Source organism: Dipodomys merriami, unplaced genomic scaffold (assembly GCF_024711535.1).
Source record: "Dipodomys merriami isolate MVZ:Mamm:240054 unplaced genomic scaffold, mDipMer1.0.p SCAF_2, whole genome shotgun sequence".
Lineage (NCBI taxonomy): Eukaryota > Metazoa > Chordata > Mammalia > Rodentia > Heteromyidae > Dipodomys > Dipodomys merriami.
In genome coordinates, this window is record NW_027203381.1 from 122532058 (window position 1) to 122558328 (window position 26271).

Here is a 26271-nt window from a genome sequence, read left to right on the forward strand (position 1 = left end):
AAAAAAAAGACTAAATGTCCAAAAACAAGTAGAAGGGTTGTGACTAAGATATGTTCCTTTTTTTTTTTTTTTTTTTTGGGGGGGGTGCTTGAACTCAAGGGTCTGAGTATTGTCCCTGAGCTTTCCTGCTCAAGGCTAGTGGTCTACCACTTGAGCTACAACTCCACTTCTAGCTTACTACTAGTTAGTTAGAGAAAATCTCATGGACTTTTCCTGCTCAGGTTGGCTTCAAACCACAATCCTCAGATCTCAGCTTCCTGAGTAGCACTAGTATACAGCCACTAGTGCCTGGCCTAAGGCATATTCTTTATAATATCAGTATTCTAACTCCTCCTGAGCTTTCTTGGCCGGGGGGGGGGGGGGGGGAGTCCAGTCGTGGGGCCTGAACTCTGGGCCTGAGCGCTATCCCTCAGCTCTTCAGCTCAAGGCTAGCGCTCTACCACTTGAGCCACAGCGCCACTTCCAGCTTTTTTCTTTTTGCTTATGTGGTGCTGAGGAATCGAACCCAGGGCCTCAGGCATGCAAGGCAAGTGCTCTACCACTGAGCCACCTTCCCAGCCCATCTCCTGAGCTATTTTAATAATTATCAGTTAGAGGGGATGACAATGCTTGATAGGAAATGTACTCATTACCTTACTCATGTAACTGTAATCCTTCTATACAGTATCTTTTTTTTGGGGGAGGGGGGCGTTCATGGGGCCTGAACTCTGGGCCTGGGTGCTGTCCCTCAGCTCTTCAGCTCAAGGCTAGCGCTCTACCACTTGAGCCACAGCTCCACTTCTGGCCTTTTTTCTTTTTGCTTATGTGGTGCTGAGCAATCGAACCCAGGGCCTCATGCATGCAAGGCAAGCGCTCTACCACTGAGCCACCTTCCCAGCCCTATACAGTATCTTTACAATAAAAAACATATTAAAATAATTATGTTAGATAATTTGGCTAGATAGTTAATTAGTAGGTAATTAGATAATTTTTAGATAAATTTTGAAACTTCTTTTGTTTTCATGTTTTTTTTTTTGGTCGGCCGTGGGGCTTGAACTCTGGGCCTGGGCACTGTCCCTCAGCTCTTCAGCTCAAGGCGAGCGCTCTACCACTTGAGCTACAGTGCCACTTCCATACAAGAAATTCTTTTTTTTTTTTTTTTTTGGTCGGCCGTGGGGCTTGAACTCTGGGCCTGGGCGCTGTCCTTCAGCTCTTCAGCTCAAGGCAAGCGCTCTACCACTTGAGCTACAGAGCCACTTCCATAAACTTCTTTTGTTTTAATGAAAGGTTTTGGACTTAAAGAAACAGCTAGAAAATATTAAGGCTGATTTAGTACGTAAAAATGAAGAAATACTACATCTGAACTTAAAACTGGAGGTACAGAACAATCCTGCTGTGGTCAGCATCCAAGAACTTCAAGAGGAAAATACCAGTTTAAAGGTAAACAGAAAAGATGCTGTGGAGACTTCAGTTGTGCAGATGCTGTGAATGCTGGCATCACAAGGTATCCAGGAGCTTTTCTTCCAAAGCAGAAGAGGGGCTGCACCTGCAGAGCATTGCTGCAGGGGGTGTGCTTGGGATAGCTTTTTAGTCCTGTGAGTGGAGTGCTGGTGACCCTATCCTGAGCTCTGCTCTGCTCCCTATTGCAACATTGATAATCAGTTCCGCAAATGGCGTAATTTCATTTTTATGACTTTGTAATTTCCATTGTGTGTATGTGTGTGTGAGAACCCTAACCTTCATTCTCTTTACCCATATCCATTAGTCTGTTGTTGATTCCACCATTTGGCTGTTATGAACAAGGCTGCAATACTCTTAAGTATTCAAGCATTTCTTTACTATCTTGAGTTATTCTCCTTTAGTTATATAGCCAGTAGTGGTATCACATGGTCATAAAGCAGGTCTGTGATTTTAAAAAAGTGTTATATACACAACAAAATATTATTCAGCCATAAAAAGAATGAAATTATGAGCAGGGCACTGGTGGCTCATGCCTGTAATCCTAGCTGCTCAGGAGGCTGAGATCTGAAGATCACGGTTCAAAACCAGCCTGGGCAGGAAAGTCCATGAGACTCTTATTATCTCCATTTAACCACCAGAAAGCCAGACGTGGTGCTGTGGCTCAAGTAATAGAGCACCAGCCTTGAGCTGAAGAGCTGAGGGACAGCACCCAGGCCCAGAGTTCAGGCCCCATGATTTACCCCCCCCCCCAAAAAAAAAATGTAATTTGCAGGGAAATGGATGGACCCAGAAACAATTATATTAAATGAAGTAAGGCAAATTCAGAAGAACAAAGGACGTGTTTTCCCTCATACGTAAAAGTTAGACCTAAAATATAAATATGTATGTAAACACACATAGGTGTGTGTGTGTGTGTGTGTGTGTGTGTGTGTGTGTGTGTGTGTGTGTGTGTGTGTGTGAGATTGGTCTGCTTATATGCATGTGTAAGATGCCATGATGAAATCCAAATAAACAATGAACATTCACTTTAACAAAGAGGAATATTAAGAAGTTGAGACAGGGCTGGGGTGTAGCTCAGTGGCAAAGCGCTTGCCTAGCAAGTGCAACGTCCTGGGTTCGATCCCCAGTACCAAAAAAGAAAAGACAAAAAAATACAGTTAAAAAAACCTCCAAACAACAAGAGGTTGAGACATTTCTTTTAGGGTGTAAGCATGAGTGGGGGGGGGGGATGAATGAAGATGGGGAGGGAGGACCAATGTAGACAGAATATATACCTGTGTGAAAATGGAATAAGATCAGTTTTAGAAGGAGAAAGGGGAAGGAGGGAGAATGGTTGAAAGGTGATTATGAACAAGAAGTAGACTTGTTAAAATGAATTTGCCTTACAACTAGTTGACGTCAATAAAAGAAAAATTTTAATGAGCGTGAGTGTGTATGTGTGTATTATACAAAGGGACTTGTGATATTTCCATATGTGCATATAATGTATTTTGATAATATTTACCCCAAATATCAGTGGCTTTTTATATATTAATGACAAGATTGCTAAGAAAAAAATCATAAAAGTAGTTCCATTCATAATATGTATAAAAACTAAATTATCTAGGTATATGTTTGATCATGGAAGTGAATGACCTCTACAGTGAAAACTGTAGAGCACTGGTAAAGAATTTGAAGAGGACACAAAATGAGAAGACATTTCGTGTTCTCAGATATGGAAAATTATTACTGTTAAAACATCCATCTTTTCCTCTTACCATTTACAGATTCAAAGCAGTTCTTGTTAAAATATCAGTAACATTCTCTGACACGTGCTTTCTCTTTAGATTGGGTACAGCAGAAGCTCTGAGGTTGAAGAATTAAAAGCCATTATTGAAAATTTACAAGAGAACCAAGAACGATTACAGAAGGACAAAACAGAAGAAATCGAACAGCTCCACGAAGTCATTGAGAAGCTGCAGCATGAGTTGACCCTCATGGGGCCTGTGGTACATGAACTCAGTGACTGTCCAGCTGACAGCCTTCACAGTGAGCTGCTTAGCCTCCAGTCTAAGGGGCCAGGTGGGCAGGCGCTGCAGGCTGAGCTTGAAGCCACATGCTCAGCCAAGGAAGTCTTGAGCCAGGTGCTGGCTGAGCAGGTACAGGGGCACAATCAGGCCCTGGAGGCTTTGCAGCAGCGCCTGCAAGCTGCAGAGGAGGCTGCCACACAGCAGCTGGCTGAACTGGGACGCATTGTGACACTCAGGGAGGCTGAGGTTGAGGTGATGGCCTCCCGAATTCAGGAATTTGAAGCTGTCCTGAGGGCAAAGGAAGCAATCATTGTGCAGAGAGATTTGGAAATTGACGCTATGAACAAGCAGGGAGTGGCTCACTCGGTGGAGCTGCATTCTGTCCTGCTGGCCTTGACACGCTTCCGTGGTGCCCTGGAACGGCAGCCTCTGGCCGGTCCAGGTGAGCCTCCTGAGCTACAGCAGCTGCGAGTACAGTGTGCCCGTCTCAGCCGCCAGCTGCAGCTGCTGTACCAGCGGCTACTGGGCTGCCAGGGGGACCCGGATCAGCATCAGGCCCATGGAGGAGTGCCTGGCGGCTCCCCACATGCTTACATGGACACACAGGCTGAGCAGTATGACCTGTTGGAACAGGTGGGCTTCTCTCCCTATGGACTGAGCTGCTGGGGTGCTCATGCTACTGGGGTATGGGGATGGGTATGAAGACTGGATGTTGAATTGCTTGTATTTTCCTCCTTTTTCTCTCAACTTCAGTGACTTCTGTGATGAGTATTGGGAATGCTGCCATCACTGGGCGATCTTGACAGGGCAGAGAAGAGAGCAAAGAGTTTGAACCTGCTCTGGGATTCCCAGAGAATCAGACTCGGTTTATGTTGTACAGCTTTGAAATTATTATTTTAGCCTGTAATCCTGGCTACTCAGGAGGCTGAGATCTGAGGGTCTTGGTTCAAAGCCAGCCAGGGCAGGAAAGTCTGAGACTTATCTCCAATTAATCACAGAAAAAGCTGGGGAAAAAAAAGTGGCACTGTGGCTCAAATGGTAGAGTACTAGCATTGAACAAAAAGGAGCTCAGGGACAGTGCCTACCCCAAAGTTCAAGCCCAGGACCAGCAAAAGGAAAAAAAAAAAAGATTATTGTAAGTCAGTTAAGCTTTTAAAACGACTCCTCCTTTAATGCTGTGGTGACTGTACAGTGGCAAAGGCTACTTGGCATAGATTTCCCTCTGTGGTTCTTTTATTTATTTTTAATTTATATTTTTGTGGTTCTTTTAATAAGCATTTCCCATGAAAACTGTTCTAAGCTCATCTCAGTTTGGAACAGAATTGCATTACTTCAAAAAATATTCCAGTTTGCTTTTGAGTAACACTTTGGGATTAGCTGCTCTGTCAGCATCCATTCCCAGATGCCCCCAGACCTCTGGTCATCCCACTGCAGGTGGCTCTGCTACCTCGGTCTTCAGCCTGTTGTACTTGCTGCCCAGTAGTTGGCTGTAAGCAGAGGCCAGGGTGCCTTTCTTCTGATGTCTCTGTTGATAGGCAGCCCTAGTACTTCAGTGCTCTGAGGGATAGTTGAGCAGCATCTGGCTATAGCTTTATAAGCATCCTTACCATTTCTCCTGATCAAGGACAATGTGCAGCCTGCCGAAGTACTGGTGTCACCAAAGGACTCCGGTCTCCACAAAGCAGAAAATATGATCTCGGTGCTCACAGTGTGCCAGAGGCAGCTGGAAGCAGAGCTGCTCTTGGTGAAAAGTGAGATGTGCTTGAACATGGATGACAGCAGCTGGATGCCAGAAGGGTTGCAGGTCTGTAGGCTTGGGAGGGTGTGTGTGAATATATGTTGCAGGAATAATGTGGGAGGCCTGCCCATCCCAAGAGGGCCAGGGCTCAGTATGAGGCAGGGGCAGAAGAGAGTGGACATCAGAGAAGAGACTTGCTTTGCTGAGGGCTGCATATAGCTGCTTGTTCTGAGTCCACTTGCCCTGCCGTACTAATGCTTCTGTCTGTCTGAGATCTCCTGCATGCTTTATTTAAGGACACATTTCTCCCAGTCTCAGCAGCCAGGTGTTTTTCATGTTAGGATTGAACTATAGTCATGCTCTACCCTGGCTCAGGACTGTTGTCCCTGGCAAGAATGACTTTGAAGGCTTCAGATTATTTTTTGACCCTCAGGATCTTCCCTACCCCCCCATATTTTTACTTTTCTTGGGAAGAAAGTTATACTTCACCGTCCTTAGATTATTATAGGGTTCCGATTTAGCAAGAAGGCAAAGGCAGCGTTTGCAGGTTTTGAAGTCTAGTGCCCAGACCTATGTTAAGAGCAACATGTGGATCTGGGCTGCCTTTGTGAAAGAACATGCGTGAGTCTGTTTTGAGTGTCCGCTGAGCACTCAGGAGGCAGTGCAGTCTGTGCAGTCTCTCCTGCCCTCATGGGGTCAAGGGGGCCATGTTTATAATGCTGGGGAGCTGACCCTGTGGCGCCACAAGCAGAACCGGATTCTCAGATGGCAAGTAACAGACATTTGTTACAGAGGCTACAACTAACTCCTGTCTGTGTGCGCGTGCGTGCTTGTGTGTGTGCATGTGCACAGGTTCTAGGACTTGAACTCAGGGCCACGAGTGCTGCCTTTTCACTCCCAAGTGGGGCTCTACCACTTAGCTATACCTCCAGTTCCAGTCTTTTGATGGCTAATTGGAGAGAAGAGTTTCTTGGATTTGTCTTCTTGGGCTAGCTTTGAACTTTGATCCTCAGGTTTTAACCTCCTGAGATTTTTAGGCATGGGTCATTAGTTCTTGGTTCTGACCTGGAATGTTCAGTGCCTAGAGGGTTACCAGGTCTTCATCCTGGCCCCTCACCCATACGTGCTCTCTGAACTCAGCTCACCGTCACCACTAGGCAGGGTAAAGCACCTTACATTTTGCTGTTTCGCACTGTCCATATTCTCCCCACTTACAGGGTAAGGAAAAGCAAGTAGAAGATTGTCAGCTGCATAAAGTCAGCCTCATTGCTCAAGTGAAACAACTTCAAGAAAAACTGAACCAACTGGTATGTTCTATGGCCTTCTGGGACATCGACACTGAGCCTCCTAAATTCCAGCAGTGCTCAACATTGCCATACCTGTTAGAAAATGGTTCAGATGATGGCTTCCATAATGGTGAAGAAACAGATGGGTTGCCTCCTGTTGACATGTTTGATTTTGATAAATCCACACAGGATCTCCTTGGTGGAAATAAAAATAGAGATTTTTTGGTAGACAATAAAATCCTAGCTTTTCCCACTCAAGAAAATCTAGCATTACAAGATGGGCCTGTTTCCTCACAAACCAGCATACACAGAAGCTCCCTCCTCCACACTGAGGAGGCTGAGCCCCAGAAGCACCCAGTGAGGCCCGTGGACCTGTCTTCTTGGAGCTCTCCTGAAGTCCTCCGGAAGGACTCTACCCTCGAGCCTCAGCTCAGCCTACCCCTGACGCCCTGCTCAGGGGCCATGAGCCTGCGCAGCGCTGACACCACCCCAAAAGACTGGATGGACTCACCAATGGGGGCCCATGCTTCAGAGCTGCTTTGTTACCCAGGAGTGAGCCCACAGAGGACAGCAGCTGTGTTGGCTGAGCATCACCATGGAGAGACAGCCCCGGTAGGTGACTTCTCTACAACACCCAGGTGCTGGCTAGAGTTCCTGTGCATTTGCCTCACAACAGCACCATTGTTGGCTCACCTGTCAGCCAGGTGCCTCCCAGTCCCTGGAGGGACTGGCTTTCTTAGGGATGCAGGCATTGCCATAGCTGACTTCAGTCATGTCTAAAACGAAAGGTGTAGTAGCCCTTCTCAGAAACTCATCCTGGTGTTGGTTACCTGATGCAGATTCTGAGTAGTGCAGTCAAATATTCATTGTTGGGGTGTAATATGCAGAAAGATTCTTTCTCTAGAATGTTTTTTGGTTTATTTTCATAAATACTTCATGTGCCACAGATTTTTTTTGGGAGTTCGGTCGTGGGGCTTGAACTATGGGCCTGAGTGCTGTCCCTCAGCTCTTCAGCTCAAGGCTAGCGCTCTACCACTTGAGCCGCAGCACCACTTCTGGTTTTCTGGTGGTTTATTGGAGATAAGAGTCTCATGGACTTTTCTGCCCGGGCTGGCTTTGAACCGAGATCCTCAGATCTCAGCCTCCTGAGTAGCTAGGATTATAGGCGTGAGCCACTGGCTCCAGGCTCAGATTTTTTTAATATGATGCTGATTAATTTTAAGAGCACTTCAATTATTTTTCCCTAGCATTAATTTGAACAATGTATATATCTTAATCAAGATAAAATAAGTAATTTTGGGGGTACGTGTTATCTAGGGATCCATACATGTGGTATCATAGAATCTTAGAATGTTTGCTAATGGCTAATATAAAATATTCCTAAAGTGCTGTGGTATTTCAGGTTAAGTAGTTGGAAGCATATGACCTCAGCCTGTTCACAAGTTCTGAATGCTGTGAGCTGCGTTCCTTATGGGAAGATGTTAAATTTTGGCCTTAGAAAATTACCATCTGAAAAGTTTGGCTCTGTGATGTGATGTTACTATTTTGTAACCATCTAAAAGTCTGCCTATCTAAATAGGAAAAGGACGTTGAAGACTTTGTCATAACATCGTTTGATTCTCAAGAACCATTAAGATCCCCTCCTCCCGGGTTAGAAAAAAGAAGCAATGGGAGTGGAAACAGTGAGTTATTTTTTCTTTTGGCAATCAATTCTAGAGTACAGGATGATATAAGAAATTCCTTCACGTGCACTGTGTCCCCTTCCTGTGCTCAGAGGTTGTAGACCTCATAGCACCGTGTGTTTCATGGAATACGCGTCTAGCAGTGTTCTGCACCAGGAGTTCACATTGAGCCAAGGCCGGATGGGGTACTCAGATTGTGTGATTATCCCAGTAATGTCCTTCCAGCTTACAGTGTCATCTCAGCTTACGAGTGGTATTTGGTATAGGGCAGGCAGAGGGGTACCTGGGTCATAAGTATATGATGTGTCTCTGCTCCTCCCATCTTTTGGAGTGTTTCCTGTGTCCTCTCTGGGTTTAAAGAGTAATGACATTCATGAAGAGCAGGGGCAGTGGTTTGAAGTAGGATACTTAGCAGGCGTCTATCTGGTATGTTGTGCAGGTCATGTAAATGGCGTGCTTCATTGTCAGAGGTATGTGGGGTTGGAGTGGGCCTCATGGCTACAGTTAAGTCTGCTAGATGTTTAGTTTTTTTATTTTTTCATGAGGTGGACACCTGTGGGAGATACTTGGAGACCATGTAGAAGTTCTCGATTTCTTATCTGTTGGTCTTGGTCTCTGTAAAGGTTCTTGCTGGATTTGTTTGGTTGTTAAATTTTATTAATTTATTCTGTAATGGTTTCCTTTCTCCAAGTCAGCACTTGGGTTTCTTTTTTTGTTTGGTTTGTGTGTTTTTTTTAAGTCATTGCCACTTTTAGTGATTTTTGAGTGTGAGATCATAGTGAGATATAATTTATTAGAAATCTAAAGTTTGCAAAATGCTAATGCCAGCAATTTTTTGTTTTTTTGAGGCAGGGTCTCCCTATGTAACTAACCCAGGCTGGCCTCAAACTACTGATATTTTACCTAATGCTGTGAATACAGGCATGTACCATCATGCTAGCAACTGTGTGTGTGTGCGTGTATGTGTGTGTGTGTGTGTGTGTGTTGATGCTGGTGTGTGTGTGTGTGTGTGTGTGTGTGTGTGTGTGTGTGTGTGTGTTGATGCTGGTAGTGGGGCTTGAACTCAGGGCCTTGCACTCTCACTTTGCTTTTTTTCTCAAGGCTGATGCTCTTACTAATTGAGCCACACCTTCATTTACTAGCAACTGTTTGTTTTGTCTTTTACTTCAAGTTCTGAGCATGTGGCTTGAGCAGCTGAGGGCTCTGCATGTGTCATTCCATGAGCAGCTTTTGTCAGTCCCTGACTCAGTTGGGTTGCTGCTCCATGGGGAATCTGTGTTTGATTCTAGATTCTGGTTGATTTTCATACCACACATAGGGTATAAAATAATGTGTGGACACTGTAGTAGTGAGCTCCACATGTTTCCATCTCCTTGTCATTCTACTATGGCCTGTATATACATTGTGTCCTCCATCCCCAGCGGAGTGGCATGTGCATGTTCTCTCTACCACTTAAAGGTGTTTTCTCATGTGTGCCATTGTGTTTACCTACTCAATTTAACTCGTCAAAGCAGGTTCTCTGCCTGCTCATCTTTTGTGGACACTCCATTGGACCCCTAGTCCCCCCTTTTTTTTTTTTGTCATGGGCCTTGAACTCAGGGCCTGGGTGCTGCCCGTGAGCGCTTCAGTTCAAGGTGAGTGCTCTACCACTTGAGTCACAGCACCACTTCCGGGGTTCTCTGGTGGTTAATTGGACATAAGAGTCTCACGGACTTTCCTGCCTGGGCTGGCTTTGAACCGTGATCCTCAGATCTTAGCGTATTTGAGTAGCTAGGATTACAGGCATGGGCCACCAGTGCCCGGTCCCTTGTCCCTTCTTATTGGTCCTTTATCTTAATGAAGCATATTACCCAGAGGCTTCTGGAGAAAGTGTTCTGAGAACATTCTCTTGATTGTTTGGTCTTGGTGTAGACTCCTGGGTCTTGGCTGTGGAGTACTGCCTTGCCCGCTTGTTCTCTTTGACCTGTGGTGACCTGTCTGGTCAGGGTAGAGTATGTCAAGAACCTCCTCTTTATTAACCTTTAGATCATTTCCCCATGGTTTTCTCTCTTCTCTTCCTAGTTCTTGTTCATGAAATATTTGTACTCTTGGACTGGTTTATTTTTTTCTCTCTCTTCCACCTTGTTTTTGTTTTAGTTTCTTTTTTTTTCCATTTTGTTTTTTGAACTTCATTTCCTGACCTTTGTGCTGAACAGTTGCGTGTCTCTTCTTCCACTTTGAGTTCCTGAGCATGCCCCTTATTGTTGTAGGGTGAATTATCCCAGAAGCCACATTTTGAAAGATAGAATATTGGAGTCTTTATTATACAGTTAATAGGCTGCAGGGTGCCCGTTGTTACAAAGGCCTGCAGCCCCTAAATACACACAACACAGCTAGGAAACATGCTAAAGAGGAAAGAGAGAACAAAAACAATACCAACAAGCCAATTCAGCTTCAATGGAGAGCTGAGTTGGGACGCCATGATGACTGGAGACGAGCCAGGAGACAGGACACAGGACACGATCACAGACGCATGTGGCATGGCCCTGGCGGCTAGGCTGGTCTGGGCCTAAATGGGTCCACGCAGGGGGCAGATCCTCAGGAAATTCCCAGTCCCAGGCACTGGACTGACAGAGTCAGTAACCTATCAGCCAAGTGCCCGTCCCTGGGGCACACCTATTGCCTGGGAGGCAGGTCATGGGCAGGGCTTTTCTCCCCCCAGCATGAAGACAAGATGCCAGACCCTCCCATCCATCATGTTATTCATATTTCATAAGGTATTTTTTTTCACTTGAAGGAGCAGTTAGAACTGGATGTTATAGCCCTTAACTCTGTGTGCTCTCAGGTGATGGCCCAGGTACTGATGTGATACTGACACCAGGCTCAGTAGGACCTGAGGATCTCACTGCTGGCTCTGCTGCTGCTGCTCTCAACTTTGAAGGGTCCCCACAGCCACTAGGAACAATGAAGGAGAAGGAGGTCCACGGGAAGCATGTGAAGGTAAGGGTTGCTGGGAGCAGAGTGGTCACCACATACACTACACACCGTGTGTTCTGTGCCAAATGAAGGTGCTCAGGTCCTGCACTGACAGCTCTGTTAGTTCCAGGAAGGGGCTGATTTTATGCTGCATGTAAGTGTTTCTAGACAGAAAAGGTACTGTTGGTGGGGCTTGCCATCACAGTATGGGACTTATTGACTTAATGCTCAGGCTGGCTATGAACTGTGATCCTCAGATCTCAATCTCCTGAGTAGCTAGGATGACAGGTGTGAGCCATGGGCATCTGGCTCCCCCTCTCATTTCTGCCCCCAAGTTGCAAAAGTCATATTCTACATAGTGTATACTAACTACCATGACTGCATTTGTTCACCCTTCTTCTGTTCCCCTTAAAATCAGAAACAAACACCATCACCAACAATAGATACGTTGTTTTTAAAGGAAAACCTTTGAATTGCCAATTCATCTTTAAAATAAGTATAGTAGTTTGGCTTCTAACTTCTTAATATTAGTATTATTAATATTTTTTTTTTGTGGTGGTTAATTGGAGATCAGAGTCTCACGGACTTTCCTGGTGGGGTTGGCTTTGAACTGAGATCCTCAGGTCTCAGCCTCCTAAGTAGGATTATAGCCATGAGCCACCCACACCTTTTTTTTTTTCTTTTTTTTTTCTGGTCGGTTGTGGGGCTTGAACTCTGGGCTTGGGTGCTATCCCTGCACTCTTCAGCTCAAGGCGAGCGCTCTACCGCTTGAGCCACAGTGCCACTTCCATTATTAATATTTTTTAAGTCAAATGCCAGTGGCTCATGTGTATAATAATCATAGCTACTTGGGAGGCTGTGTTCGGAGGTTTGCGATTTGGAGCCAACCCATGCAGACAAATCTCGGAGACTCTTATCTCCAGTTAAGCAGAAAAGAGTCAGAACTGGAGATGTGGCTCACATGGTGGTGTGCCATCTCTCTGTGATAAAGCAGAGCAAGATCATAAAGCTTTGAGTTCAGGCCCCAGGAAAACACAACACACAAAATTATTTTTTAGGTTAACTGTATGATAGGTTTTGTCATTGCTTAATTTTGAGTTTTCCTGATTTGGAACTGTTTTTAGGCTGAACGCATCATCAACATGACCCTTTATTTGCAGCTCTGGCAGTGTTTGCTCTGAGCTCTGCTGGCTCTGCACCAGCTCCTGGCACCTCACCTCTCATCCCCACGGACAGGATGCTTTCCAGGGTCAGGGTGGAGGAGGCTGCATTGTAGTCACAGACCTGTAGGCCAGGGGAAGTTCTGTCTGGGCCCCACATCTACCCAGGCACCTTCACTTTGCAGTTGGTCATTGGCGTATCAGCCAGGTTGCATTCATAAGTGCTCAAGTTGCTGTTAAGGATCCCCCTCATTTTACTTAGGAGGGCCAAGAATGCTGAATCTCCTTGTGACATGACCATAGCAGGCCTGAAAAGCCCTGCCTGAGGTTTAGTCTAGATGTAGAAGAACGCTCCCCATGAACGAGCAGTAGAGAGTGGAGTCAGTTATGGGGCTGTTCTTGGAGTCACCCCGTCCAGCTTGATTTCTTTGTCTGTGACAGTGCAGTAGGGAAGTTTGAAGACCTTGGAGTTAGGGCAAAGGTAGTTGGTTGGTATCTTCCTGCAAGTACCTGGCAGCCTATTTCTGCCAGAGTATCTGACCACAGCCATGGGTTTGACAAGGCCCCCCTGGGTGTCTGCTCCCAGAGTAGTGGTGGCACAGTAGTACATAGACTTCAGGCTGGTCTCCCCCTTCCTGACATGTTCTTCCCTGCTGTAGGCTTTGCTGCAGATGGTGTTTGACGAGAGCCATCAGATACTGGCCTTGTCGGAGAACCAAGAGCTCCCCAGAGCTCTGAGCCGGGGCGAACCACATGCCCTTCTGGATGACTGCTTGAGGGAGAGGCAGGGGCTGCTGGAGTTAGCACCTGAGAAAGAAGAAAAGGTATGGAACTGAGTTTATGAGAAAAGCCCATAGTGGTGACCCATCATACAATCCTCGTTCTCAGGAAGCTGAGTCACTAGGATCCAGAGACTGTGGCCAACCTGGGCCACACCGTGAGACCTTGTCTCAACACTTGACATTACTACTTCCAGAAGTGAAAAAAATACTTTACGTACGCAGTTTTTGTTTGTTGGTTGTACTGGAATGGCACCCAGGGACTTGGACATGGTAAGCCATATCCCATGTTCTCTGAAAATTCAGCTTTATTTGCACATCACAAGCCTCTTTCCAGAGACGTGCAGGCACTAACAACGATGGCTGTGCACACAGGCACAGGGTTCATGCAGTGCAGTTACAGGGAACTGAGGGGGAGCCCCAGCTGTGTGATCTGGATGCACTTCAGGTGTCAGCAGGACTTCTAGGGTGCTTGTCAGAAGCCAGGAAGTACACGCTGCCATGGTAGCCTGGTCATTCAGCTTTGTCGGTGCCGACTCAACTGTGACATTAGCCCTGCGATCCCTCCTGCAGCACCATCTCCTTCCAAACCAGACTTCCTTGGCCCTGGCCTTCCTCCTCTTCTGCTTACCTTCTCCGAGTGTCCAGGGGCCAGACAATATGAAGTGGACATCAAGACCCTAGTAGGCTTTGGCTGGGCCTCATGCCACCCACCCTCTCTTCATCCCTACTGCTCCATTCCTTACATCTGCTGCTTCTTACTGGGCTGGAAGTATCCCATTAGGAGAGAAAGGTTGTATTCTTCTTGGAATGTGCCACATGTGGTTGACATTCCGGGCACACTCCATCTCCTTCATCACTTGCCCTCAGGCTCGCTCTAGTGGTTTATGAGTAAGCAGCCACTCACTGAAAACAGTTGTGCATGCAGGCCCTTAGGATTTGCTTGTGCTGTGGTCATGCCACCGGGTCCTTGAGCTGTTACACGTTAGCTTCTGGTCATGGCCTTTGGAGGTTTCCAGCTACTCAGTGCAACAGGCATAGTCAGTCTTGGGCCTCTCTAGACCAGATACTCACAAGAATGTCAGTAGGAGGAAAAGAAGAGATGTTTTCTAGTATCTCTTTTGGCCTCATTTCACTATCTTCTTTCTTGTGGCACTTTCGGTGGCAGTAGCCTTTGCCTTGTTTATCCTGCATGGTGCTGGGTGCCCATTTGCCTCTTCTTCTGCCACCATAGGAGCTGCCATGACAAGGCATCAAAATTAGACAGCTTAAACAAAAGACATTTACTTCTGGGGCTGGGAAGTTGGCTCAGTGGTAGAGCGCTTGCCTTGCATGCCTGAGGCCCTGGGTTCGATTCCTCAGCACCACATAAGCGAAAAGAAAAAAGCCGGAAGTGGCGCTATGGCTCAAGTGGTAGAGTGCTAGCCTTGAGCTGAAGAGCTGAGGGATAGCACTCAGGCCCAGAGTTCAGGCCCCACGATTGGACCCAAAAAAAAAGAAAAAGACATTTACTTCTAACTGATCTGGAGGCTGGAATTCAGATCCGGGCCCAGCATGGTTCAACTCTGGTGAGGTGTCCTCCTCCTCACTGCATCAGAAAAGGCACTATGGGGCCTCTACCTTCTCATAGTTAAAGCTCTCGCCCTCTGGGGTCAGAGCCTAGCTGTGACCACACGGAGCTCTAAGGAGGCCTTGGGTTCCTAGGACAGTGACTGTCGGGGACACATTCAGTCCACGGGATTTGTAGGGCATGCTGGTGGGGTGCTCATTTGTTTTTTTTCTTGATTCTTTTTTGGTATTGGAGTTTGAACTCAGAGACTTGTATTTGTTAGGCTGGTACTCTACTGCTTGAGCCATGTCTCCATCATTAGCTTTTATTATTTCTTGCATGGGGTCTTGCTTTTGCCCCTGGCCAGCTTTGACCTTCCTATTAGTGTTTTTCATGTACAGCAGACACATGCCATCACACACAGCTTTTTTTCTAAAAAGTTGATTGAAATTGCCATACTCAGCTTGTTTCTAAAAAATTGAGATTGGATTTACAAATTTTTTGCCTCTGCTGACAAACTTTGATTCGCCTGATCTCAGCCTCCTGGGTAACTAGGATTACCCAGCCTGTCTGCTTTTGTGGTGCTGGAAGTGAAGCAGATTTTATGTGCTTAGCAAGCCTTCACCACTGAGCCACACCAGCCTGGCACTGAAGTCCTTGTTTGGCCTTTGCAGGAACCTTCTGACACCTGCCTTGCTTGGAGTGGGGGGCTTTTGCAGGCTGTGCAAGAGGCATTTGAGAAAGAGCTGAAGCCCAGATCTTGCAGCTCAGACCTGCAAGATTACAGTTCCTTTTTCAATAGGCTGGAGAAGATTATCCAAGAACAAGTGAGTAACCGCTCTGTCTAGGCCTTGATTTTCCTGACAGGAGCCTGGCTCTTCTAGAGAAGATAAGAGAATATTTCATGTGTGAATTTGGGGTCACATACTCTTCTTAACCTTGGAATGTGGTTACAAGTGGTTAAGGAAACCTAGTGTAATGCAGGTTTTTTTGTTTTTGTTTTTGTTTTGTCGGTTGTGGGGCTTGAACTCTGGGCTTGGGCGCTGTCCCTGTGCTCTTCAGCTCAAGGCGAGCGCTCTACTGCTTGAGCTACAGCGCCACTTCCGATATTCTAGTGGTTTATTGGAGATAGAGTCTCACGGACTTTCCTGTCTGGGCTGGCTTTGAACCGCGATCCTCAGATCCCAGGCCTCCTGAGTAGCTAGGATTACAGGCGTGAGCCACCAGTGCCCGGCTAATGCAGGTATTTTTATTTGTGAGCTCTGGCGAGCTCTGCAGATCCTCCTTGGAACCTGTCTCTCAATGACCATGGGCTGCCTGGGCTGCTGAGTACACCACACAAAGGTCACCAGAAATCCCATGTACATTACTTCCCTCAGACACCAGACAAGGAGTTTGAGTTGTGGGTGAGGTGTCAGGCCTGGAGCTAAAGCCCTGGACTGTTGTGCACCATGCTGTATGCTCACACCACATACAAGATGTTCTAGTCTCACTGGAAGCTTGGGTTTGGGAAGGTGGACTATGTGGCGTAGGTTGTGTTCCTAGCCCTAGCACCTGCCCTCTAGTGCTTCACACAGAGTCTGCTGCTCTCCATCCACAGGGGGACCTGAAGGAGAAGCCCCAGGAACACCTTTTTCCACCAGATAGGAGCAGCCTGTTGTCCGAGATCCAGGCCCTTCGGGCTCAGCTGCGCATGACGCACCTGCAGAACCAGGAGAAGCTGCAGCAGTTATGCACAGCACTGACGAGTTCAGAGGCCCGCGGGAGTCAGCGGGAACACCAGCTTCGTAGGCAAGGTGGGTGCCATTGCTCCCACTAGTTGGTGCAGTATGGCCTTCTAGCTACCCCTGACACTGTCCTGTACTGCACACTGAAAAAATCTGGCTGCTAGGTCCTCGATGCAGGGCTCTGGGAGCATGCCCCTAAGGGTTGCAGGGTCTGAAGGGCCTTCACCTTTATATGTATGGGACTCTTAGGCATTTGCACTGGAGTTTGGAATTTGTCTTTGCCAACTTGCCTCCCTGCTGCCTCTATGCTGATTAGGCCCTGTCTCCTGGCACTGTGTTGTTCCCACTGCTTATGGGGTCAGTGAGGAAGAACCTGTGTTCATGGTTGGATTTTGTTAGTGAAACAGCCTTTGCTGAGCTGGAGTGCAGCACGCATGTCTGGGCTGCACTCGGGAATGTTTTGTGGACCTTGTCTGTAGTGTTCTTTCTCTTAGGCCCTTTTCTAGCCTTGTGAGCACAGGGACGTATCCCCTGTCCTTGTGTTTCCAGGGAGTTTGTACAGAACTGGAGCTATTGTTCTTTAGAATTTGCCAGTGACACCATGTGGGATTTGAATTGCCCTGTGAGTGGTATATGGTGGGGTTGGCCAGCACCTGTGCAGGGATGGCTTTAGGGACATGTCCTGACCAAGAAAGTGATGCCTAGTGAGAAAGAAAAAGGAGCATGCTCCCTCGCAAGCATGGCTTCAGCTTACGGAAGTGTCAGCTTTCTCCCACTGGAACACATACCTGTCTAATCAGTTTCATTTGTAACTTAATTTGTTTTGTGCACTTGGGGTTCATAATGTTGTTTTACATTTTAATTTTTCTCAGTTGAACTATTGGCATATAAAGTTGAGCAGGAAAAGTGTATAGTAAGTGACTTACAGAAAACCCTGGGCAAAGAACAAGAGAAAGTAAGTGATGTCCGGAAGCGCCTGGTTGCAGAGCAGAGCACGGTGCAGGAGCTGAAGTTGGAGCTGCTTGAGTATAAACAGGAGAACGCAAGGCTGTTGGAATCCCTTGGTGAGATGCAGCGGGAAATCATCCAGCTGAGGTACGACCCTGAACAGCATCATCTGCCAGAGGAACTGGGTTTGTTGTGACTGGCTGTAGGAGCCTTTGGGCTTCAGTATGGAATGAGAGAGCTACAGAGAGGAGGGGGAGTGGCAGAGCAGCTTTCCAACCTTGTTGAAGCCCATCCTTGACCTGGGCCTCCATGCTGTCTATATCCCCACACAGGTCCATGCTGGATGGGAAGGAGAATGACCTGAAGGCTGCTCTGGAGGAGCTGGAGCGTGAGCACAGGAAGGAGCAAGCCCTCCAGGCCCAGCGGGAGGAAGAGCGGCAGCGGCACCTTCAGTGGGAGGGCCAGAACTCCAAGGCCTTGGAGGTGACTGGCTCTCGGGGCCGAGCTGTCCTGGCCAGTGCTTCTGGGAACAGACACAGGCCTTCCTGCCTTTCTTTTGTACACTTGTTGATGGCAGCCCAGTTTGTACTTTACCAAGGTGACAGGAGCTTGAGGTGGTGAGATAGGGATGTTACCACAAGGCAAAATCGTGCCATATAGTGACAGAGCCACAGTGAGGCAGATAGCTGTGTCAAGTAGCCGTGGTGCGTTGCTTTCTTGGTCCTAGAAGATTTGGTTCTGGGAGGTAGACACAGGGTTCCTTTGTAACCTTGGGTGATATATAGCCTCTGAGGTCTGTCTGTAATGTAGATAAGTGGTAGGCACACAGATCCTGGATGCCATGCAGGTCCACCATGTGTTCTATGGATCACCAGCCATGGGTTACAGAGTGTATCTTCCACCAACATAGACTCAAGCCACTGAAAATCGAGGAAGTTGTGGTTTATGGGGCATATCTGAATCAGGGTATGTGTCTACATATACTCAACACCACTTTCCAAATAGCACTTTATCCATGCAGAAAACGTCTCGTGCATACTTTCACTCACTGGATAGATTTCAGAAATTACAATTAATGGTTGGAATGATGATGGGTGACATTGATCAAGAGTCATTGTATATATACACTACACAGTTGAATGGCAACTCCTTTGTACAGCTACTTAAAAATAACTTTTAAAGGAAAACACACAAAAAGAAAATGTATCAGCAGAAGTTTGAGTAGGAGCTGGGTGCCGGTGGTGCACGCCTGTAACCCTAGCTACTCAGGAGACTGAGATCTGAGGATTGAGGTTCAAAGCCAGCTTGGGCAGAAAAGTCCATGAGACTCTTATCTCCAATAAACCACCAGAAAACCAGAAGTGGTGCTGTAGCTCAAGTGGTAGAGCGCTCGCCTTGAGCTGAAGAGCTGAGGGACAGTGCTCAGGCCCAGAGTTCAAGCCCCACCACTGACAAAAAAAAAAAAAAAAAAAAGTTTGAGTAGGGAAACTTTACTTTCCTCATTGTTTACTATCTTGTTGGTTTTTTCCCCCCACGAATGTAGGAGTTAAAAATAACTTTAGAGAAGCAACGTTCTCAAAATAGTCAACTGTGTGTTGCATTAAAACACGAACGCACAGCCAAGGACAACCTGCAGAAAGAGTTGCAAATTGAGTGTTCACGCTGTGAGGCCTTGCTGGCACAGGAACAGAGCCAGCTCTGCGAGCTTCAGAAGAGCCTGGAAGCTGAGAAGAGTCACTCATCGGAGCTGCTGGAGGCCTTGCAGCATGAGCGGCTCTTGACCGAACAGCTGAGCCGCAGTGTGCAGGAGGCCTGTGCCCGCCAGGAGACACAAGGACACCATAACTTACTGCGAAAGCTGAAGTCAGAGAAGGCTCGTACACTGGAGCTGCAGGTCATGCTTGAGAAAGTACAACAGCAGGCCACACAGGCACAGCAGCAGCTGGAGGCCCAGGCTCAGGAGCGCTGTGCTGAACTCAGGAGAGAGAAGGAGGTAAGTGCTACCCCATGGCCACTCTGCAGACCCAGAAATGGGCTGAGATGATGCTGTCTTGGGACAAAGAGGGGGAGAGATCACTTGGTTATAAGTAGAAATAGCGTAGTTATCCATAGAGTCAGAGCAAGGACACAGAAATGAGAGGAGGTCAGTGCTGAGCCCGTAAAGCCAAAGCAGAGATGTGGACGAGGTGGTGGAGAGGTCAGGAGAAGCTGTTGAGAGACATCTGCCCTAGCCTCCTAAGTGCAGATCCTGAGTCAGAGCCCCAGGTTATTGGAGAGTTAGGATGGCTTATTCCTGGCCGCCTCGTACTGCTTCAGATCTGTGCAGTCTTGAGGCAGCCCTGTATGTGGAATACTCCAGCACTGTAGCAGTTTTCAATTAGAACCACCGTTACTTGTCAAGACATTTGACTACTTGGACTCCTTGTAGTTCCATGTGAATTGGAAGTTTGGCCTTTTCCCTCCCTCCCTCCCTCCCTCCCTCCCTCCCTCCCTCCCTCTCTCCCTCTCTCCCTTTCTCCCTCCCTCCCTCCCTCCCTTCCTCCCTTCCTCCCTCACTCCTTCCCTTCCTTTTGTGTATGTGCAAGTATACCTATGCAGGCATGCCAAATGAGTTTGCTGATCCTGGGCTGGAACTTTGGGCCTGGGTGCCGTCCCTGAACTTTTTTTTTTTTTTTTTTTTTTTTTTTTTTTTGTCGGTCGTGGGGCTTGAACTCTGGGCCTGGGCGCTGTCCCTCAGCTCTTCAGCTCAAGGCGAGCGCTCTACCACTTGAGCTACAGCGCCACTTCCGGTTTTCTGGTGGTTTATTGGAGATAGGAGTCTCACGGTCTCTCCTGCCCGGGCTGGCTTTGAACCGTGATCCTCAGATCTCAGCCTCCTGAGTAGCTAGGATTACAGGCGTGAGCCACCAGCACCCGGCACCCCTGAACTTTTTTTGCTCAAGGCTAGTGCTCTACCACGTGAGCCACAGTTCTGCTTCTGGCTCTTTGGTGGTTAATTGGAGATAAGAGTCTTACTGACTTGCACAGACTGCCTTTGAACTGCAGATCCTCAGATCTCATCTTCCTAAGTAGCTATGATTACAGGTATGAGCCACCAACTCCAGGTGGCTTTTTCATTTCTGGGGGAAAAAAAAAAAGACCCTTGGGATTTTGGTAGAGATTGCATGTAATCTGTAGATTGTGTTGGATAGTTGTGACATTTTAACCCGTGTGAGTCTTCTGGCCACTGATCACAGATGTCGGTCTAGTTTTGTAGTTCTTTACAGTCTTATGCAGTTTTCTGAACATGAGCTTTATTCTCTTATCGAATTAAGAGTGGTTTTTTATTTGTTGATTTGTCTGTAAATGAAATTGTTTTCTTAATTTTGTTTTAAAGCTCTTGTTAGTGTATAGATTGTTATACAATTAACTTTTATATGTCCTTCAACGTTGCTGAATATGTTTATTAATGGTAGTTTTTAAAAATTATTAAATATTTGTTATTGTAGGGGTGATGCACAAAGGGATTATAGTTACTGCAGTTTTCTTACTTTTTAAAGGGATTTTCTGTATATAAGATGATATGGACCCAAATGGCTGTAATCTCGGCACTTAGAAGGCTAGGGCAGGAGGATTGTAAGTTGAAGGTCAGACTGGGCTACATACCAAGACCTTGTCTCAGAAAAATACATCTTTCTTTGCAGTCTGCTGTCTTTTGCTCTCTTTTCCTGCTGGTCGCTCTACTGGAACCAGTGGCCCAGGGTTGGGCAGAAGGGGTGAGCACCAACTCCCTTGCCTTACTCCAGCACTGGGGTTGGGGCTTCCAGCTTTTTATGATTGGATATTTTTTTTTATTTTTTTATTTTTTTATTTTTTTATTTTTTTTGTTTTTTTGGGGGGTCTGGTCATGGGGCCTGAACTCTGGGTGCTGTCCCTCAGCAATTCAGCTCAAGGCTAGCGCTCTACCACTTGAGCCACAGCGCCACTTCCGGCTTTTTTCTTTTTGCTTATGTGGTGCTGAGGAACCGAACCCAGGGCCTCATGCATGTAAGGCAAGCGCTCTACCACTGAGCCACCTTCCCAGCCCCTATGATTGGATATTTTAGCTGTTAGACTTTTGTGGTACACTTTATTAGACTTTATCCTTAGTAATCCGCCCTTTGTGTGTGTGTACACATGTGTATGTGACTGTACCAGGGCTTGAATTCAGAACCTTGTGCAACCTGTTTGACCTTTTCACTCTTGACTGGCATTCTACCATTTGAGCCACACATCCTTAGAGTTCGTTCTCCTAAGTAGCTAAGAGATTACAGATGTGAGCTACTGGCTCTCTGCAACTTCCTCTCTCTATCTTTTATATGTCTGTCTGTCTGTCCGTCCATCTATCTGTCCATCCATTTAGTTATTTACAAAAGATGATAGATTTTTCTCGTTTGTTGCAGAGTCTATTCAGATCTATGGTTTTTGTCTTTTACTTTATAATTGAATATAACAGTGATTGGTTTCCACCTAATGAGCCATCCTTTCATTCCTGGGACAAGTGTCTTGGTTACAGAAAGTGATTTTATTTGCTGCTATACTGAGTTTGCTAGTATCATGTTGAAGACTTTGGCATCTGTGCTCATGAGCAATACTGGTTAGTAGTTTTCTTATAATGTGTTTGGTTTTTAGTGTTAGAATAGCAGTGAACTCACAGGTTGTTTCTTCTTCTCTTTCTTTCTTTCTTTTTTTTTTTTTGCCAGTCATGGGGCCTGAACTCTGGGCCTGGGCGCTGTCCCTCAGCTCTTCAGCTCAAGGCTAGCACTCTACCATTGGAGCCATAGCACCACTTCCAGCTTTTTCTACTTATGTGGTGCTGAGGAATCGAACCCAGGGCCTCATGCATACAAGCAAGGCAAGCGCTCTACCACTGAGCCACCTTCCCAGCCCCTCTCTTTCTCTTTTAAAAAGATATCCTGTCAGTTCTCAGATATATTTGATAGAAACAAAAGCTTCTATTTCAAAGTGACGTTGAGTGTCTTCTTTTGGATTGGCACTTGTTTTGTATTGTTTAAAATCGTAATTTTTTATATTTTGTGATGTTTTAAAAAAGTTTTTTAACAACAGAGGTAAAGCCAGTGGCCTGTCCTTTTCCAAGGGCTTAGCTTGCCATGAGCCAGTTAAGAAAGGAAGATCTGCTTCTAAAAGCCAAGCTCCAGGTTTTTAATATTTTCAAGGTTAAGTCAACCCAAAATATTACAGTATTAGTTTTGTAAGTTCATATCAGGGTTGTCATTTTGATAATTCTTTTTTAATTTCATGAGACATTTCATATACTTTGAGTTTCTCAGTTTAAGTTGGATACCTTAGTGTTTTGAGCATACTAGAAGTTGGAACTGTCATAATAGTTTCAGAAAATTCTCATCTATCAGTGGAGCCTCTGCTGAGCAGTCTCTGCCCTTTGCCAGGACCAGCCCTGTTTTGTAGACTGTCCATTTAGGACACTCAGACAGTGTCCTAAATGCAGTGTGTGCCCACTTATATAACAAGATGTTATACAAGCAAGTTTCCTGATGACACAAGCAGAGGAGACTATTTTCTTGTTGTTTTAAAAGAAAAAACCCTCCAAAACAATAGTATTTTATCACTAGAAGTTATAGAAAGATAGATATAGAGAAAAGGGAGATGTTTGGAGGTGTGTAGATGGTAAGGAGGTCAGTTGTGTCAGTGGTGGGGAAGACTGAAGGTGTGGACAGTGCGAGTGTTGACAGTGGTGATGGCTGGAAGATGGGCAGTGTGGATCGTGGAGTAATGGAAATGTGGACATAGGAGGCTGTGGACAGCAGGAAGGGAGTGTAGGAGGCATGGCAGTGAGGTCATTGGGAGTGTTTGCAGCCATGGCGGTTGTGTAGAGAGACCATTGGTCAAGCAGCCCTGGGCTCCTTCTGGGTTAGAACCTGGTGTAGTTGCAGAGCAACAGGTGGCTGTGATCTGGATCTTGGTGCTCTTGTCCCTGGAAGAGTTCTCGAGCTAGAGTAGTTCTCAGTGGTCCTTTGCTAGAAATTTCTCCCAAGCTTTATGTGAAGTTTCCAACAAATACTTTTGTTGCTTTTTTTTTTTTTTAAATGAATGACACCAGCTTATGGTTGGTGCTCTAACACTTGAGTCATGCCTTCAGTCCAGTGTTTTGCTTGGTTAATTAGAGCTGGAACCTCGCAGACCTTTCTGCCCAGGCTGGTTTCAAACTGCCATTCTCCAGGTCTCAGTCTCTTGAATATAGGATTGTAGGCCTGAGCCCCTGGCACCCCACTCTAGAACCATTTTCCATCCTGGGTTTCCAGAGACCCAAGGAGGGCCTTGCAAGTCCAGAGTCATCTCTTCTAAGCAGTACAAACTTCAGTTTCTTCACCTGGAAGATAGAATAATATTTGCTTGCTGATGGAGTTTAAGCTGTGGGTGGTACTGTCAGGAGGGGGCATTTGTATATCTTACTCCTTGTCTCTGAGCATTGTGTGCAGATTAGAAGGATTCCCTCAGATCTTCTCCAGATCTTCTGTCTGGCCTTGGGGTCTCATTTCACTACGGTAGGTTCATCTATGCCTATCTCCTGCTTTCCCAGTTCTTCATACTGTGTCTCCTATAGTGCCACTAGGATTCTCCAGTGACCTTTCTGCGGCTACCTTGGCCATCCCGGACACGTCTCTGAGCTGCCTCTCCCTGACGGTTGATTAACTCCAGTTCCTTGCCCAGTGTAGAGTCAAACCTGGTGCAGGCAGCTCCAGTGCCTGTCAACAAATTAATCCTGGAAACCAATACAGTCCTGGTGCCTCCACCATGCTGCAGCGTTGAGCAGACTCACTCGCCTCCATTTCACAAAGGGTGGCTGCCAGCAGCTCAGTCCTTAGTGCTCAGTGCAGGCTCCCCTTAGAGGCGCACACACAGTTAGATGCATGTGCTTGTGCTGAAGGGAATATTTGAGCTAGTTGTGTATACATGCATGGCCATGCACTAGTATAAGTGCAGCTCCTTCCTGTATCAGCAGCACAGGACTTCCCCTTGTAAATGGCGAGAGCTTAGTCATCCTCAAGAGCAAAGACGAGACAAGTGTTGTTAGGCTGTAGTGGAGTCATTGGCAGGATCCCGTTGGAGGGTCCAAGAGTAGGGTGTGATCACCACCTCAGGACACCGTCTTGTATGCCAGAGGCCTCCTTTGTATACTGCTGCATTTTTTGGCCTAACCAAAGTGGAAAACTGTGAAGGAAGTCTTTCTTATGTTATTTTTTGCTATTGCCAACAGCGAGAATTAGAGTTACAGCACCAACGCGATGAGCATAAGATCAAGCAGCTTCAGCAGAAGGTGAAAGAGCTGCGGTGGAAAGAAGAGGTCCCTTGGGGTGATGACTCCCGTCTGGATGCCCTGGACTTGGGCCGTCTCCAGGAACAGCAGCAGGAGCTAGAGAAGATAAGGCAGCAGCTGCTCTGTGTGGCCGGGCTTCTGACTAGCTTTGTCAACCACACCGTGGACAGGTGTGAGTGTGTGGTGCTGAGCATCACCAGCGCACCGCTCCCCAGCCCCTCACACACCTGTTTGTACTACATTGTGAAGTGTGGGCGATCTCTGATTCTAGAGCTGTGTTTTAATAGCCTGACACTCCAGTTCTCCTCCCATGAGTGAACGAATAGTCAGAGACCTCCTGAAAGATACCAACAAAACTATTTTCTACAGTAAGGGAAAAAAAGCTTGAGAGCCACAGCACATCTGACTGTGTCTTCCAAGTTTCCTTTAGATTGGTCTCCCCCTGTACCAGGTAAAGAAGGACTGGGATGGCTGCTCCCATCCTGTGTTCTCTTCCCGTCCTGTGCTCACCAAGAGTGAGGTGCCATAGCTACACCACTGTTGGGCCTCAGGTGACCACTACTTAGGCTGCAAACTCACCCATTCTCGAGTTGTACCTGTGGTGCAAAGTGAGCAGAAAAGTTATGTTGGTATTTGCCTTTTTCCTATCTGCAGAAATGCAGCTAGTGGACTTTCCCCATCTGTGTAATTTATATAGCAGCATACTTTAATGGTTTAATTTGGAGATCACTTTTAGTAGTTGGACAGAACAGAATCCCAATGGAACACAGAAACGTGAGGATGACAGTACCCAGGCACCACTGCCCAGGGCAGATAGCTAGAGGTTTCTGAGCCTATCAGGAGTGTCTGTTTGCAGGCCCTGCAGAGCAGACTGCTCTGCTGCTGTGCTGAGGTCAGAGGCTTCCCAGACCCACTTTATGGGCAGGAATGCTGGCTGAAGCCACTCACCCTCATGTGCAAGCCCTGAGCTCAGGGCAGCGCTCCTGGGTCAGGGATACTGCACACATGCACTTCCTTTATCTCTGTGGCAGAGAGCTCTTGAATTACTTAGGGTGATAGTAATTTGGATCTGTATGAACCTTCACAGGACAATGAATGACTGGACATCATCCAATGAGAAGGCGGTATCATCCTTAGTCCACACGCTGGAGGAACTGAAGTCTGAGCTGAGCATGCCTGCCTCCTCCCAGGTACAGTGGGATCCTCCTGCTGTGGGGTGCCACTCTCCTTGGTAGAGGGGCCAGTGCTGAGTGCACACACATGGGCAGGGCGGTCACACGGTCGCAGCTTGTGATTTCTGCTGGGGTGTTCATCAGTGGTTCCTCCCTTGTGTGTATGAGTTTGAGTGGTTACCTACCCTGTATTACCTTGTGGGTGCCATATGACTTCCATATCCTAAGGTTCATTGTGCTCTCTGGGGCTCAACAGTGCTATGCACACATACGATCTAGATGTTCTTCACTGTAGGTCCAGGTTACCTCAGAGGCCACTGGTCCAGAGGAGTGGTAACTCTGTTCTGGGGAGGTCAAGAGGCCTGCCTGCTCTGTTTCTTCTGAGAACTGTCCTCAGGAATGCAAACCTGACCCTTCAGGAAGTCCTAAGCTCACCACAAGTGACTTTTGTAGATATTCACAGATCCTGAACACTTGTGAAATCACAGCATGGTGTCTGGAGTCAGGAAAG

At 46.8% G+C, this 26271-nt stretch overlaps 1 protein-coding gene across 8 annotated transcripts in view; it reads left to right on the top strand.

The window, feature by feature from the left end:
* Pcnt (pericentrin) overlaps positions 1–26271 on the top strand; it is a 108783-nt gene that overhangs the window by 67286 nt on the left and 15226 nt on the right. For 7 of the 8 annotated variants that reach the window (XR_011373589.1, XM_070030881.1, XM_070030882.1 and 4 more), the window contains 14 exons: positions 1267–1419; positions 3267–4082; positions 5074–5253; positions 6405–7085; positions 8053–8155; positions 10980–11134; positions 12930–13094; positions 15273–15425; positions 16199–16394; positions 17198–17420; positions 17606–17756; positions 18817–19266; positions 24529–24758; positions 25676–25778. Coding sequence is in view for 7 of the 8 variants with exons in the window: in XM_070030881.1 (XP_069886982.1) it covers positions 1267–1419; positions 3267–4082; positions 5074–5253; positions 6405–7085; positions 8053–8155; positions 10980–11134; positions 12930–13094; positions 15273–15425; positions 16199–16394; positions 17198–17420; positions 17606–17756; positions 18817–19266; positions 24529–24758; positions 25676–25778 (3759 nt within the window). In the remaining variant the exon portion in view is untranslated. The remainder of the gene's footprint in view (positions 1–1266; positions 1420–3266; positions 4083–5073; positions 5254–6404; positions 7086–8052; positions 8156–10979; positions 11135–12929; positions 13095–15272; positions 15426–16198; positions 16395–17197; positions 17421–17605; positions 17757–18816; positions 19267–24528; positions 24759–25675; positions 25779–26271) is intronic. The other variant, XM_070030885.1, reaches the window with a different exon arrangement.